The sequence below is a fragment of the Mastigoproctus giganteus genome, chromosome 1 (assembly GCF_048544385.1).
Source record: "Mastigoproctus giganteus isolate SK-2022 chromosome 1, ASM4854438v1, whole genome shotgun sequence".
Taxonomy (NCBI): Eukaryota; Metazoa; Arthropoda; class Arachnida; order Uropygi; family Thelyphonidae; genus Mastigoproctus; species Mastigoproctus giganteus.
The window spans coordinates 3,601,413-3,618,373 of record NC_143575.1 but is presented as its reverse complement, the minus strand read 5'-3'; the positions used below and the strand labels follow the sequence as shown (position 1 = coordinate 3,618,373).

Below are 16,961 nucleotides of genomic sequence, written 5' to 3'. Positions count from 1 at the left end.
AACAGCAAATTCCAAATGGGAGGCCATCAAAGAATTAATCTTGGAAGCTACTAGGCTTTACATACCAACTAAGAAATATTGTTCAGGGTTTAGGCCTAAATGGATGTCAGATGAACTAATGAGACATATGGAAGTTTGTTTGTTATTTGGTTTTTAGAAGCATTAGCAACTAAGGCCATATTGCTCCGGGATATGCGGTGGTTATTCCCTGAATGACCTTTCCGCATCCTCCGTATTTGGTGGTGACGGGCTTGAACCCTGGTCTAATCAAGAAGCGTGTGCTACACACTGCTGCTCCTTCCCACCTGGCTATGGAGGCCCCAACATATGGAAGAGAAGAAAAATGCATGGTATACATATAAATTAATGGGTAACATGGAAGCCTATGATAGATATAAGTTGGTCTGTAACCAAGTCACAAAGGAGATCAGGCAGGCAAAGGTAGATTATGAGAAATCTTTGGCAAAGGATACAAAGAAAAACAGCAAAGAGTTCTTTACCTATGTAAACTCTAGAAGGAAAGGGATGAATCAGATTGGTCCACTGTTGATGATTCTGCTCAGGTGGCTAACAAACTGAGTATTCTGCATCTACATTCACATATGAGTAGTTATTCAGGGAGGGGAATTCCAGAGGTAAATTAAACTGGCAGTGAGCTAGATGTTTTTGTAATAACTGAGAGGAAAGTGGAGGAGAAATTGTTGAAGATAAACATAAAAAAGGAACCTGGGGTGATGGGATCTATCCAGTTATATTAAAGGAGGCAGCAAAGTAAGTAAGCAAACCCGTATCCATAATTATGAGAGCTTCCTTGGATTCAGGGGAGATACCAATGGACTGGAGATGTGCAAATGTCACCCCAATTCACAAAGGAGGATCAAAGGGCAACACAAGTAATTATAGACCTGTGAGCTTAACTTCTGTTCCAGGAAAATTAATGGAGGCACTAGTTAAAGAAGCACTGCAGGATCATTTAGACAAGACTTCAGCTATAGCTCGGACACAGCATGGTTTTGTTAAGGGGAAGTATTGCCTGACCAATTTGATTGGATACTATGATGTGGTCACAAAGGAACTGGATGCTAAGAATGATTTTGATATCATATATTTGGATCTTAGAAAGATGTTTGATACTGTTGCACATGGAAGACTGATGTACAAATTTGATCAGTGTGGCACTGGAGGCAAATTGCTGCAATGGATAAAGGGATGGTTGAGTGGGAGAAGATAGAGGGTGGTAATCAATGGACACTGCTCATCGTGGACTAATGTTATTAGTGGAGTCCCTAAGGGTTCAGTGTTGGGTCCATTGTTGTTTTCGGTATTTATAAATGATATTGATGATGGTATATCAAGTTTAATGTCCAAGTTTGCAGATGATACGAAGGTTGGCATGATTGTTAAGGACACTAATGACAGTACAATGCTGCAACAGGATCTAGAAAAGTTGAACAGATGGACTGAGAGGTGGCAAATGAAGTTTAACATTGACAAATGTAAAGTACTACATATAGGAAGCAGAGTAACGTATCAACTCTGTGGTACTACACTGACAGTGGTAGAGAATGAAAAGGACCTGGGGGGTAATTGTGCAGGCAGATACGAAGTTTTCTGAGCAATGCAGATGGTGTGCAAGAGTAGCTCATAGTGTCTTGCCAATGATATACAGGAGTTTTTCTAGCAGGGATAATGAGTTGATTATCCTCTTGCATAAGGCAATGGTTAGCCCACACTTTGACTACTGTTCCTATAATACAGGTCTGGAGTCCCCATTTTAAGAAGGTTGTAGAGCTGTTGGAAAGAGTACAGAAAAGGGCAACAAGTTTAGTGAAGGGAACAAAGGGTTGCTCTTACGAAGAAAGGTTAAATTTTGCAAATTACAGTCATTTGCAAATTGGCACCTGCGAGGTGATCTGATTGAGGTGTATAAAGCCTTGAATGGTTTGAGCATGCTCAATGCTGATGGGATTCTTCCTCTTGCTCTGAATAATCACCTGAGAGGACATAAATTCAAATTGAGGAGAGACAGTTGTAGGATAGATGTGCGGAAGTTTGCCTTTAGCCAGTGGGTTGTTAGCTAGTGGAACAGACTTCCATCCTTTGTTGTGGAATTTGAAAGCCTAAATAAATTTAAGGCTGAGCTGGACAGGTATTTGGAACAACCAGAGGTGTGAAATGGAAGCGTTTTTTTTTTTTTTTTTATTTGGCTGATGCTGCATAAGCTTGCTTTCTTGCATCATATGCCTCTACTAATGCTAATTTTGCAAGTGGTGTCCACCGAGAATAAGTAACAATAGTCTTCTCTAACTGAGGTATTACTTATTCGGGGTAGTGCATTACATTGTAACTCGTTGTGAAGAATGAACACAATATGATACATATGAAATTATGTCTTTCACACTACTATCGTAGTTTTCTTTAAGAGTTGTATATGGTGTATCTACACCGATATTATATTGTAATGTTTACCATTTACTTCAACACAGAAAAAAAAATTAGATGAAGGAACTGAAAAATGAGAAAATTATTTCATTAGGCATTTTTTATTATAATATGTTGCACAATGTAAGGTTAAGTAAAGTTTATTGAAGATACAATATTTTTCAGTTGTACGAATAAAGAATGATTCCAGAGTTGTTCGGGGATTTTTTTTTTTTTTTTTTTTTTTGCCTTATTTTTTCAGATAAAATTGTGTTGTAGCATTTAGTTATGTATTTAACTTTGTGCTTAACTTTTGTTGCACGATCATGAAGAAGATCATTCTTACAAAAAAATATTCAAGTGCTTAGTCAATTTTTCTCAAGGGGAAAAAACTTTAATTTTCAAATCCTCGTAACTGCAGGGACTCGGATATCAGGGACCCCCTGTATGAAATTTCTGTTTGGCATTTAACAGGCACTAGGTGAGCAAAAATGTCTGCCTTTCTTTAAGGAAATCCCATTCCCATATGCTATTTGTGAGAGGCTAACAACAGATGTCTAATTTTTCTGTAATGTAAGGCTAAATGCAAACAGTTGGCAAAAATACATATATTCAAACTGAATCTGTGAGATGCCATGCAAGCATCTAATTTTCAATCTGGTGAGGATTAGTGACCTTAACAATTCTTTAAAAATAAATAAAATTTATTAGCATTAGCATTAGTAGAGGCATATGATGCAAGAAAGCAAGCTTATGCAGCATCAGCCAGAAAAAAAAAAAAAAAAATCTTCCACTTCACCCCTTCATTCGTTCGAAATACCTGTCCAGCTGAGCTTTAAATTTATTTAGGCTATCAATTTCCACAACAAGGGATGGAAGTCTGTTCCACCAACCAACTACCCGCTGGCTAAAGGCAAATTTCCAGACATCTATCCCACATTTGTCTTTGCTCAATTTGAATTTATGCCCTCTCAGGTGATTATTCTGAGCAAGAGGCAGAATCCCATCAGCATTGAGCATGCTCAAACCATTCAAGGCTTTATACACCTCTATCAGATCACCTCGCCGGTGCCTAGTCTCCAGACACTGTAATTTGCAAAACTTAAAAATAAATAAAATTTCTGTTTATACTCCGAGACGACCAACTGATCAGAGGAGTTCACAAGATAGACAGAATACAAGAAACAGCACTGTATTCAGCAGTCACGGGCTTCAACCCCGGTCACTCAAGGCACGTGTACTTATGCACCCGCGCGACTGACCACTAGGCTACGGCGGCAGCCTTTCTTCGTAAGAGCAACCCTTTGTTCCATTCACTAACCTTGTTGCCCTTCTCTGTACTCGTTCCAGCAGGTCTACATCCTTCTTCAAATGAGGCCTCCACACCTGTATACAGTATTCAAGGTGTGGCCTGACCATTGCCTTATACAAGGGAATAATCACCTCCTCATCCCTACTAGAAAAAATTCCTGTATATCATTGATAAGACACCATGAGCTAATCTTGCAGCCTGTCTGCACTGCTCAGAGAACTTCATATCTTCCTGCACAATTACCCCCAGGTCCTTTTCATTCTCTACCACTGTCAGTGTAGTACCACAGAGTTGATACATTGCTCTGGGGTTGCAGTTTCCCATATGTAATATTTTACATTTGTCAATGTTAAACTTCATTTGCTACCTCTCACAGCCCATCTGCTCAACCTTTCCAGATCCTGTTGCAGCAGCATAGCTTAACAACCCTGCCAACTTTTGTATCGTCTGCAAACTTGGACATTAAGCTTGATATGCCATCATCAATATTATTTATAAATACAGAAAACAATAATGGACCCAACACATTATTTGTTTCTCTCTCATTTTTCATTTGATATTTTTCAAACTGGTTTAGCAAACCGTATTAATAGATCATTTTAATTCAGTAAAAAAAGGTAAAAATTATTTTTTTATAATTAAAATAAAATAGGAGAGTTAAAAAGACGCCATGCAAGTGTCCGTGTTACAACTGAGGGTGCGAGTGAGTGAAGGTAAATGGAAAGTGTATTACTAAATACAATAGTATGGCATTGTTTAGTGCAATTGCATCATTACAACATAGTTAAATTTTAACAAACTGAAGTTTACATTAGGCATCATGATTATAACACCTCATATTGCGAAATCCTTCACAAGTTGCCTTTTCCCCTTATTCTTCAAATAAGTAACACTTCCCCATCAAAGCAGAAGTCATCATTCTTACTTCTTCTCAGTTGAGTGCCACCATCCGAACAGCACTAGTTTTGAAGCTATTTGGCCTCTCATCAGTGGGACAAACAGTTTGAATTTTACAGTTTGAGACTTTATGCCCTAAAATTTTATTACTCTAAATAAAACAGTTAACTAGAAGAAAGCATTTAAAAAAACAAAACAGAAATTCAGCAAACAAAATAGTAATTTTAGAACCACTTCTCACCTGTTGAATTGTTTTTCTATTTCGAGGGGGGAGAAACATCTCCATTTCTTCCTTTTGTCTTATTTCCTCATCAACTTTTTTTCTTTCATCTTCTGGAATTATCTGTTCCCATTCCTTTTCTTCTCTACTATTACTATGTGGAGTACTATTGACAGTAACCTCTTCTTCTTCATTAAAATTAAAACTTGCAACCTACGTTAAAATCACATATAACAAAAAATATATGTATTCTACACTTATATTCACAAAGGCAAGTAATGTATGTTTTTAAGAATTAAAGACTAAAATAATTTGCCTGCACTTATAGCAGTCTGAAGTAATGCTCAATAGATAATTTATTCGCCATTTTCTATACTTTGCCAACATTTCAAAAGGGTCAACTGTTGTTGTTGTTGCTTCTTTTGGAATAGAAGGTTGCCCAGCCAATACTCTTCTATAGATTTGCTGATGGCTCAGAGGAATACTCAGATGTATATGTTGTTGCTTCTTTTGGAATAGAAGGTTGCCCAGCCAATACTCTTCTATAGATTTGCTGATGGCTCAGAGGAATACTCAGATGTATATTCCTGAGGTGTATATACATCTGAGGAATACTCAGATGTATATACACCTCAGATGTATATTCTGAGTGCACCTCATTGCACCTGGGGCAACTTTTCTAGTACCCTACCCCTAGTTTAGCCTCTAATTCAACTTGATTAGATATAAATCCTTAATGACATTACATAATAACTAACTAGGAATAAGTGATATACACTTATGTTGAATACTCATAAAATATAATGCACTGACATTTAAACTATAATGCACTGCCTAAATTATAACACAAATTCCCAATGTCAGAATACAAATAGCATTAAGAAAAATGTCTTAACTTCATGCTGGAAGAAGGAAAATAACCACAGTTTTCCAAAGTCACCTACAAAAACCATGACTGTTTTTCTTCTACCACACGAAATTCAGACAAAGTAACTTAATTTTTTTTTCTCCTACATTTTATTTGCAAATTTAACCCGTTTATATAAATGAATAATGAACTATAGATGGCAGTACATATATATATATATATTAATAGTTATAAAAGGAAAGCAAGAAATAAAGCAAAGCAAGAAAGTTAAAAGACAATAACTAATATTTATGGGTTAATGCAGTTGCAAGCAATCATACAATACACCCACAATGTCTACAGAATATCATTAGAAAAAGTAAATCAATCCAATAATAAGAATACCATCAAGGACTTAAGAAAACGCAAAAAAAAAAAAAAAAAAAAAATTATTATTATTATTATCGCTTTTTACCGACAATCTAGATGACTTCAACTGGGGCCAACCACCCAGAATGAAGGCAAAAAACGACAAGAAGTTCTCTGTTTCTGTGATGATCAATATATGCTAAGTAATTTAAATCTAAACCAAATATAAACCAGTATAGGCCGAACATAAATCGAATATAAATAAATCGAATGAAGATAATTAATTAAGAAAAATTTTGAAATATTAGAATCAAAGGTAAGAAATATAAGTAAAATATAAATGTAAGCATATATTAATCATAGGATACACTTTGCATTCTTGGTGTCTTACGGCGTAGAAAACTTGTACCCACCGGCTTGCAAATTACAGTGTATCATTTTTTTTTTTTTTTTTTTTTTTTTTAATACATATAGTTAAATTCATTTAATTTACTTAAATTCACGCTGAGATAACATGCAAATTCAGCTCAGGGTCCTACTATAGGAGCGGGTTTGCGATCCCGGGCATACCCGAGCCACAACTTATATCTTGTAATGCCTTTAAGCTGTCCTACACTCTTTATTTTTATTTCTCCGAAATTATTAGGGCAATCCGAGGACGTAGGAGAAACTATTTCTTATCTATACCACTAATTTTCGCCTTTGTGGAGTTCAGGTTCTATTTTTCCTACTCCTTTAGTTTTTCTTCTTACTATCTGCATGTTTCTCTTTGCGTTAATTTAATTTAATTATTTATTTTTACCGTATCCATCACATAGGGGGCACCACATATTATTTTGACGACTATTACATTATGTCCTAGATACGGTCAAATGTAGTATGTATTATATATTTAATCTTGTTTTAATCCTTAAATTACGTTCTCTGTCGGGTCAACGATGATTAATATATGCTTACATTTATATTTTACTTATATTTCTTACCTTTGATTCTAATATTTCAAAATTTTTCTTAATTAATTATCTTCATTCGATTTATTTATATTCAATTTATGTTCGGCCTATACTGGTTTATATTTGGTTTAGATTTAAATTACTTAGCATATATTGATCATCACAGAAACAGAGAACTTCTTGTCGTTTTTTGCCTTCATTCTGGGTGGTTGGCCCCAGTTGAAGTCATCTAGATTGTCGGTAAAAAGCGATAATAATAATAATAATAAATTTTTTTTTTTTTTTTTTTTTTTTGCGTTTTCTTAAGTCCTTGATGGTATTCTTATTATTGGATTGATTTACTTTTTCTAATGATATTCTATATATATATATATATATATATATATATATATATATATATATATATATATATATATATATATATATATATATATATATATATATATAACTGTTCATTGTACTCATCAGAGTCATTAGGTCTATAACAAATTCCTATCCTCATTTTTGCTTTCCCAGTGCTTATGTCACATCAAACTGACTCAACATTCCACTGTCCATCTGTTTCAACTGGATGCACTTCCTTAGATTTTATGTGTTTCTTAACTAACAGCATAACCCCTCCTCACTTCCTATCCTGTCTATCCTTTATGTACACATTGTACTCCCCAAATTCCAATTCTACTTCCCTCATATCTGAGTGGCACTGCATCTCTGATATCCCAACAATATCTGCCTTGGATGTCTTAACCAGCACTTCAAATTCATCAAATTTATTTACTATGCTCCTCACATTGGTGTACATGCAAGTATACACACACCTGGTCTTACTCTTAGTTATTCTAACACAGCCAACATATTCACTTGTTTAATGACCACTAGCAGTTCCTGAAATCCCCAGCAAATGGCTTTTTTTTTTTTTTGGGCTGCTGCTCCTTCCAATAGAAGAATTGCAAGAATCAATTCCACCTCTGCCTGTGGCTACTGTGATTCTATCAGTCTGTGAATCCCCACAAGCTAGCAGTTTTCCGACACACCTAACATTGCCTTGATAGAATCAGCAAATATTCTTGCACCCCTTCTATTTAAGTGTATCCTATCCCTGTAGAAGCAATTTCTCCTGTTTGTACTTTTGGGTGTATTCAGGTACAGGGGTAATTTTAGTCTGTCTAGTATGTCCTTGTTTTTTATATGATCTAACAACAAGAATCCTGCAGTTTTTCTCATAAATTTCATTTCGGCTGAAGTGATTCTGTATTCAACTTGTTCTTTGGTGGTCCAGGCTTCACTTCCATACATCAGTATTGGTATAGTTAGTGTCTTGTATACTTTTATTCTGGTATGTAATATCTCTGCACTTTTGTTGGGTTACAAAATTGCCTGATTATGTATTTTTTTTATATTATGGCTTATGTTACCCATTTATGGACAAATTCAATTGAAAAGTTCGATGAAACACAAACTGTTGCTTTTGACATCTCAAAGGCTTTCGATCCTGTTTGGCATAAAGGTCTTCTAAACAAGCTTCCATCTTATGGTTTTCCAACTGTTATTCTAATAGGTTATCTGGTTTTTCTCTCTGATTGTTCACTGAGGTTGATGGTAGATGGCTCTCTGTCTTCTAACTTCTCCACTAATGCTGGTATCCCCCAAGGTTCAACTCTTTTTACCACTCTTTTCTCTTGTATATTAATGACCTTCTTCCATTGAATGGAAATCCTATCCATAGTTTTGCTGATGACAGCACATTGCTTTCCACTTTCCATTTTGTGAAACCTTGCCCTGCTCAAACAGCTTCAACTTCTCGAATATAAGCTACCAATTCCTTAAATGTTGATCTCCAGATAATTCTCCAGTGGGGCAAAGACAGCTTAGTTGATTTCAATCCTTCCAAAACTCAGTCTTGTCTTATGTCTCGCAAAAAAGGATTCTTCTGCTCCTATGCTAATATTTGGTGACACTCCAATTTCTACGCAAAATGATATATCTCTTTTGGGGATTATCCTGACTTCTAATCTCTCTTGGCACAAGCACATTACAAATATTGCTTCCTCTGCATCTAAAAAATTGGTTTTCTCTTTCGTTCTTGGCATTACTTTTCTTCCAAACAGCTGTTCACTCTGTACAAATCGCGAATCCACCCTATCATGAAATATTGTTCCCACATCTGGGGCAGTGCCCCAAAAACCTCTCAGGCTTCTAGATTTCATTCAGAAGAGGGCAGTTAGGTTAATGAATGACTCATCTCTAACAGAGTCTCTCCACTCACTGTCTCATAGATGTACTGTTTCTGCTACATGCCTGTTCTATAGATACTTCCATGGGCACTGTTCTTCTGAATTGGCTTCTATAATTCCCGCTCTCCTTTCAAAACAGTCGGAACAGGTTCTGCCACCAGCCAACGTCAAACTCACAGAACCAACTTTTCATCTTCCTCCTTTATTCAATCAACTGCCGTTTTCTGGAACAACCTTCCTTCATATGTGGGGCGCCTCCGTAGCCAGGTGGGAAGGAGCAGCAGTGCGTAGCACATGCTTCTTGATTAGACCGGGGTTCGAGCCCGTCACCACCAAATACGGAGTATGCGGAAAGGTCAAGGAATGACCACCGCATATCCCGGAGCAATATGGCCTTAGTTGCTAATGCTCCTAAAAACCAAATAACGAACGAACGAACGAACCTTCATATGTCTTTCCTGAAAGTTACAGTCTACAGAAGTTCAAGTCTAATAGTAGTAGTAGTAGTGGCATGTGATGCAAGAAAGCAAGTGTATGAGCTTATGCAGCATCAGCCAAAAAAAAAAAAAAAAATCACACCATTCCCTCCAAATGCCTGTCCAGTCCCTCTTTAAATTTATTCAACCTATCAACTTCCACAACGACAGATGGAAGTTTGTTCCAGCAATTAACCACCCGCTGGCTAAAGGCAAATTTCCGCACATCTATTCTTCATCTGTCTTTTCTTAATTTGAATTTATGCCCCCTTAGGTTCGTAATCTGAACAAGTGGAAGGATCCCATCAGAATTCAGTGTGCTCAACCCATTCAAGGCTTTATACACCTCAATCAGATCACCGCGGAGGCGCCTAGTCTCCAGCCACTGCAATTTGCAGAACTTAAGCCTCTCTTGGTAAGAGGATCCCCTCATACCCCTCACCAATCTTGTTGCCCTTCTCTGTACACGCTCAAGTAAATCTACATCCTTCCTAAAATGAGGCCTCCAGACCTGTACCCAGTACTCAAGGCGTGGCCTGACCATTGCCTTATACAGAGGGACAATCACCTCCTTCTCCCTGCTAGCAAAATTCCTATATATCGTTGACAAAACCCCATGACCTACCCTGGCAGCATTGCTCAGAAAACTTCATATCTGACTGCACAATTACTCCCAGGTCTTTTTCATTTTCTACCACCTGAAGTGTAGTACCACACAGTTGGTACATTTCTCTGGGGTTACTTCTACCCATATGCAGTACTTTGCATTTGTCAAGGTTAAACTTCAGTTGCCACTTCTTAGCCCATCTGCCCAAATTATCTAGATCCTGTTGCAATAGCACACTGCCATTACTGTCATTAACAACCCTGCCAACCTTTGTATCATCTGCAAACTTCGACATTAAGCCTGATATACCTTCATCAATATCATTGATAAATATACAAAACAACAGTGGACCTAACACTGAGCCCTGTGGGACACCACTAATAACATAAGTCCACGAAGAGCAGCACCCATAATGTCAACAAATATCTTCTCTTTTCTTCTCAACCTCCAACTCAGCCACAGTACTAAGTACAATAGGTTCTATTACCTCTCATATTTGGGGTTTTCATAAAAAAAGAAAAGAAAGAAAGCTTATTTACCATTAGTTAAAAAAATATATATATATTCCATTTCACATGTCCATTCGCTCTAAAAGTTTGTCCAGTTTTTCCTTGCTGGCTAAAGGCAAATTTCCATACATCTATTCGATTACTGTATTTCCTCAATTTGAATTTATGCTCCCTCAAGTGTGGGATCTGAGCAAGAGGAAGAATCCCATCAGCACTGAGCTTGCTCAAACCACTTAAGGCCTTATACACCTCAATTAGATCACCACGTAGGTGCCTAGTCTCCTAATGCTGCAACTTGAAAAAAATTAAGGCTTTCTTGGTAACAGCAACCCTTTTTGTTCCACTCATCAATTTTGTTGCCCTTCTCTGTACTTGTTCCTGGAGCTCTACATCCTTCCTAAAATGACGCTTGCACACCTATATGCAGTACTCAATGTGTGGACTGACCATTGCCTTATACAAGGGGACAATCAACCACCCCCTTACCCTGCAAGCAAAATTCCTGTATATCACTGACAAGACACCATGAGCTACTCTTGCAGCCTGTCTGCACTGTCAGAAAACTTCATATCTGACTGCACAATTATCCCCAGGTCCTTTTCATTCTCTACTACCCCCGCCGAGTGTACTACCACACAGGTGGTACATTACTCTGAGGTTACTACTACCCATATGCAGTACTTTACATTTGTCGATGTTAAGCTTCAGTTGCCACCTCTCAGCCCATGTGCTCAACTTTTCTAGATCCTATTGCAGTAGTGTACTATCGTTACTGTCATTAACAACCCTTCCAACTGTCGTATTGTCTGCAAACTTTCATACCTTCACCAATTTCACTGATAAATACAGAAAACAAAGCTGGGGGACTCAACTAATAACATTAGTCCACAAAGAGCAGTGACTATTGATTACCAGTCTCTGTCTTTTCCCACTCAACCATCCTTTAATATATTGTAGCAACTTGCCCTTAATGCCACACGGATCCAATTTGTACAGTAGTCTTTCATGTGCAACAGTATCAAAAGCTTTCCTAAAATCCAAGTATATGATACCAAAATTATTTCTTGCATCCAGTTGCTTTGTGACCACATCACAGTATCCAATCAAATTTGTCAGACAAGACTTCCCCCTTAATAAACCCATGCTGTGTTTGAACTATAACTGGTGTTTCATCTAGATGATCTTGCATCTCATCTTTAATCAGTGACTCCATTATTTTCCCTGCAACAGAAGCTAAACTAATAGGTCTGTATTTACTAATGTCACCTTTTGATTCCCCCTTTGTGAAATGGGGACACATTTGCACATCTCCAGTCCATAGGGATGTCCCTTGAGTCAAAGGAAGCTTTCATAATTATGGCTAAGGATTTGCTTACTTCCTTTGCTACCTCCTTTAATATAGGTGGATAGATAGCATTCATCCCAATTGCATTTCTCATGTTCAATTTCAACAGTTTCTTCTTCACTTCACTCTCAGTTATTACAAAATCATTTAGCTCTCAGCTAGAGTTTAAGCTTCTGTCCTCCACTTCCCTACAGACTTCCTCATGTGTAAATGTAGATGTAAAATACTCTATTCTGTTCGTCAGCTACCTCAGCAAGTTCATGAACAATCTAACCGTCAATATCAAGTGGATCAATCTAAATCATCCCCTTTCTTCTAGAGTTCACATAAGTAAAGAAGTCTTTGCTTTTGTTTCTTTGCATCCTTTGCTAAAGATTTCTCATAATCTTCCTTCGCTTGCGTAAGCTCCTTTGTAACTTGATTACAGACTAGCTTATATCGATCATAGTCTTCTGATAATTTATATGCATCCCATTTAGAATTTGCTGTTGGTAACATCATCAGCTGATCCCATTAATTCAGCCTTATTTCTCTCTTTTTTTATATATACAAAAAGTAATGCTTTATTCCAACCTTCTGGAACTTCTTGTTTTAAAAACATCTGAATTATGTGTAACCACATGAAAATTTTTTCCTCCATTTTTTTAGAATTTCTGGTCTAATTTCATCTTCACCTGCTTCCTTTCCATATTTGATATTTTCCTATCTCAATAATAGAGACAGTATCCAAAATTTCTCCTATTTCAATCTATTCCTTCTCTCCAGTGATGTCTTAATATCAGTCCTTTAGTAATTCAAAATATTTGCCTTGTACCTTGAATATAATTTTCTGTTATGTTTTAAATATGTCCTCACATAATTTTTGACTACCCTGACTACTCAGATTTTTAGCTACATTAAAAAATATTTTCCCACCTGAATACTTGATTACCACATCCTTGTCAAAATCTCAAAATTTTAATTTAGTCTCTTTCGCTTCATTTTCTATCTCTTGCACTTTTATTTATATTCTAGTAGGGATTTATTTGATTTAATGCTTAAAATTTCTTATATTCTTAACTGTCTAACTTTTTGAGTCCACTGTGGCATTCTAAATTTTATTTCCAGACTTTCTCCCCTTATATTGCTTTTGTAGCTTCTAGTAAAGTTCCTGCAAATTTTTGCCATTCCTCCTCTAAAGTCATATTAGTATCAGGAAAGCCATTGAACTTTTGAGAAGGAAATTTTTTAATTTTTACATTCAAGGTAACTGGAAGATCTGAGAGCTTTCCAATTTTTTGCAATTTTAAGGGTTTTTTTTTTTTTTTTTTTTTCACATCTCATATTTTTTTGGCACAAAAATTATAATTTTTTACTGGCCCAATACCATTATTGCTAAGTTTATCTTTCTGTATAAATTTTTAAAAAATATCTCTATAGCTATAACTGTCATTTCCTATCCTGCTATTTAAATTACTAATACTATTCTTTCTTTCTCATTGTTTTCTTTTGCTCTTTCTGAGACATTAAGAAACTTGTATTTCACAATTTTTTTTTTGGCCCTCAGATGAATATACAGTCTGTAACAAGTAACTATGACAAAAGAACATATTAGGCTGAAATTGCTGCTGCTGAAGTAGGTTTTAAGAGCATCAGCAACTAAGGCCATATCGAATGGCTTAATATTACAGGGCAGAGTTTTGTGAAAGGTCAATGGTATTTGAAGAACAGTATAGCTTTATTAGTAGAGTTTATAACTTGGATTTTTTTGTAAGACAAGAATCAACAAGGACATCCTGTAATACCGAAAAAGATTGCAACACCTTGAGTACTGCATATAGGCATGGAGGTCTCATTTTAGGAAGTATGTAGAGTTGCTGGTACAGAGTACAGAGGAAGGCAACGAGATTGGTGAGTGGAACAAAGGGGAGTTGTTAGCAAGAAAGGCTAAAGTTTTGCAAATTGAAGCATCTGGAGACAAGGCACCTGCAAGGTGATCTAATTGAGGTGTATAAAGCCTTGAATGGTTTGAGCAAGCTCATTGCTGACAGGATTCTTCCTCTTGCTCAGATTACTCACCTGAGAGGACATAAATTCAAATTGAGGAAAGACAATTGTAGATGTGCGGAAATTTGCCTTTAGCCAGCGGGTGGTTGAAACTTGGAACAAACTTCTGTTGTAGTGGAGGTCAACAACTTAAAATAAGTTCAAGGCAGAACTAGACATTTGGAGTGAATGGATGGGTGAAATGGGAAGGGGTGGTTTTTTTTTTTTTTTTTTTGCTGATGTAAGATTTCTTTCTTGCATCATATACCTATACTAATGCTAATGCAAATGTTAAAATATATGAATATATATCAGGGGTTTTTTTTTTTTTTTTTTAATGAAAACCCCAAACATGAGAGGTATTAGAACCTATAGTACTTAGTACCGTGCTTGGGTTGGAGGTTGAGAAGATGAAAGAAGATATTTGTTGACATTCTTGAAGTTCTGTAGACTGTAATTATCAGAAAATATGCATGAAGGAAGGTTTTCCCAGAAAACAGCAGTTAAATGAATAAACGAGGAAGATGAAAAGTTGGTTCTGTGAGTTTGAAGTTGGACAGTAAATGGATTGGCTGATGGTGGTGGCACGTGTTTGGAGTGTTTTGAAAGAGACAGCGGGAATTATAGAAGCCAATTCAGAAGAACAGTGACCATGGAAGTATCTGTAGAAAAGGCATGCAGCAGAATGTACGTCTATGAGTCAGCGAGTGGAGAGACTCTGTTAGAGATGAGTCATTAATTAACCTAACTGCCCTCTTCTGAATGGAATCTCGTAGCCTAAGAGAGGTTTTGGGGGCACCACCCAGGATGTGGGAACAATATTCCATGGTAGGGCGGATTTGCAATTTGTACAGAATGAACAGCTGTTTAGAAGAAAAGTAACGCTGAGAGCAAAGGAGAAAACCAAGTTTTTTAGATGCAGTGGAAACAATATTTGTAATGTGCTTGTGCCAAGAGAAATTAGAAGTCAGGGTAATCCCCAAAACAGATATATTATTTTGCCCAGAAATTGGAGTGTCACCAAATATAAGCATAGGAGCAGAAGAATCCTTTTTTGCGAGATATAAGACAAGACTGAGTTTTAGAAGGATTGAAATCAACTAAGTTGTCTTTGCCCCACTGGAGAATTACCTGGAGATTGGTATTTAAGGAATTGGTAGCGGATATTCGAGAAGTTGAAGCTAACTGAGCAAGGCAAGGTTTCTCAAAATGGAAAGTAGAATGCAATGTGCTATCATCGGCAAAACTATGGATAGGATTTCCCGTCAATGGAAGAAGAAGAGGAAAAGAGTGGGACCAAGAACTGAATCTTGGGGGACGCCAACATTAGCAGAGAAGTTAGAAGACAGAGAGCCATCTAGCATCACCTCAGTGAGCGATCAGAGAGAAAACTGGATAACCAATTACAAAAAAACAGCTGGCAAACCATAAGATGGAAGCTTGTTTAGAAGACCTTTATGCCAAACATGATCAAAAGCCTTTGAAATGTCAAGAGTTTCACCAAACTTTTCCATTGAATTTGTGGATAAATGGGAAACATAAGCCAGAATATCACCAGTGGATCGACACTAACGGAATCCATACTTGTGCTCGTTGATAAGACAGAAGGTTTCTAGGTGGGTTAAGAGTTGGCGGTTAATTGATTTCTCCATTACTTTAGAAAGAGTAGAAGTAATTGCAATGGGACGATAATTGGAAGGGAGGGATTTGTCACCCTTTTTAGGAACTGGCTGGATAAGAGCAAATTTCCAAGGAGAAGGAAAAACACCTTTGGAATAAGAAAGTGAAAAAAGGTGGCAAAGAACAGGAGTAAGTTCAGGAGCACAGGTTTTGAGAACAATTGAAGAAATACCATCAGACCTGGAGCTTTCTTAGCATCAAGATTCGTCAAAATCCTTCTGACATCCTTTTGATGGAAGACCACAGGAATCATTGAATGGAGTGTGTTAGGAATGGTGGGAGGTGTTTTACCAAGGTCATTAATACATGAGTTGGAAGAAAAATGGGATCCTTGGCTGAAGTGACAACAGAACCATCTGGTTTTGACAGAGGTGGGAGCAGAGATGGGCAAAAGTTGTGGCCAATAAGCTTTGTCAAGAGACCAGAATGCTCGGCTACCATTAGGACAAGAACAAATTTTCTACTCTTAGCCTGTTCAAAATCTAGTTTGGACTGATTAATAACCACTTTACAATTGTTGCACTGCTACGCTTTGTACTGCTATGAAGTTTGTACTGCTAAGCTGTTATTTAGTTATTCTTATAAGAAATCTATTTCTTACATCTAAATAATTAACAACTCTTTAGTCATTATTAAGCAAAAAGGAAAGACCATTAACCTCATGGTCCTTATAGTCATTAATTAACAGTTAATGGAATTGACTGTTAATTACCTCTACTAATTAGGTATGTCTGTATGAGAAAAAAAAGTTAGTTAATGTAAGAAATGTATTACATTTCAGGTAAGTTATCAAATAATAATAAAATTAATGATTTATAAAAAAAAGAGCAAATAAGAAACTTTTATGTGTGAACTGAGAAAATTTCATTTCTGGACAACTGCCACATTGTCCATTCATTCCTCCAACCAGCACATGGCAACAAACATATATGATACTATCTTCAGCTACAATATCAGTATATGGATAAACTATGTGATATGCATAAAAAAAAATAAATAAATAACTGATGGATTTCTACTGGCCTAATTTTAATTAAATTTTATGAATATTTATCCATGTGGAGTC

The 16,961-nt window shown here is 36.6% G+C and overlaps 1 protein-coding gene across 3 annotated transcripts in view; it reads right to left on the bottom strand.

The window, feature by feature from the left end:
• Window positions 1-16,961, bottom strand: part of Chd1 (chromodomain-helicase-DNA-binding protein 1) — a 606,282-nt gene that overhangs the window by 204,139 nt on the left and 385,182 nt on the right. For all 3 annotated transcript variants that reach the window (XM_090371234.1, XM_090371253.1, XM_090371245.1), the window contains exon 24: window positions 4,872-5,063. In XM_090371234.1, the coding sequence (XP_090227360.1) occupies window positions 4,872-5,063 (192 nt within the window). The remainder of the gene's footprint in view (window positions 1-4,871; window positions 5,064-16,961) is intronic.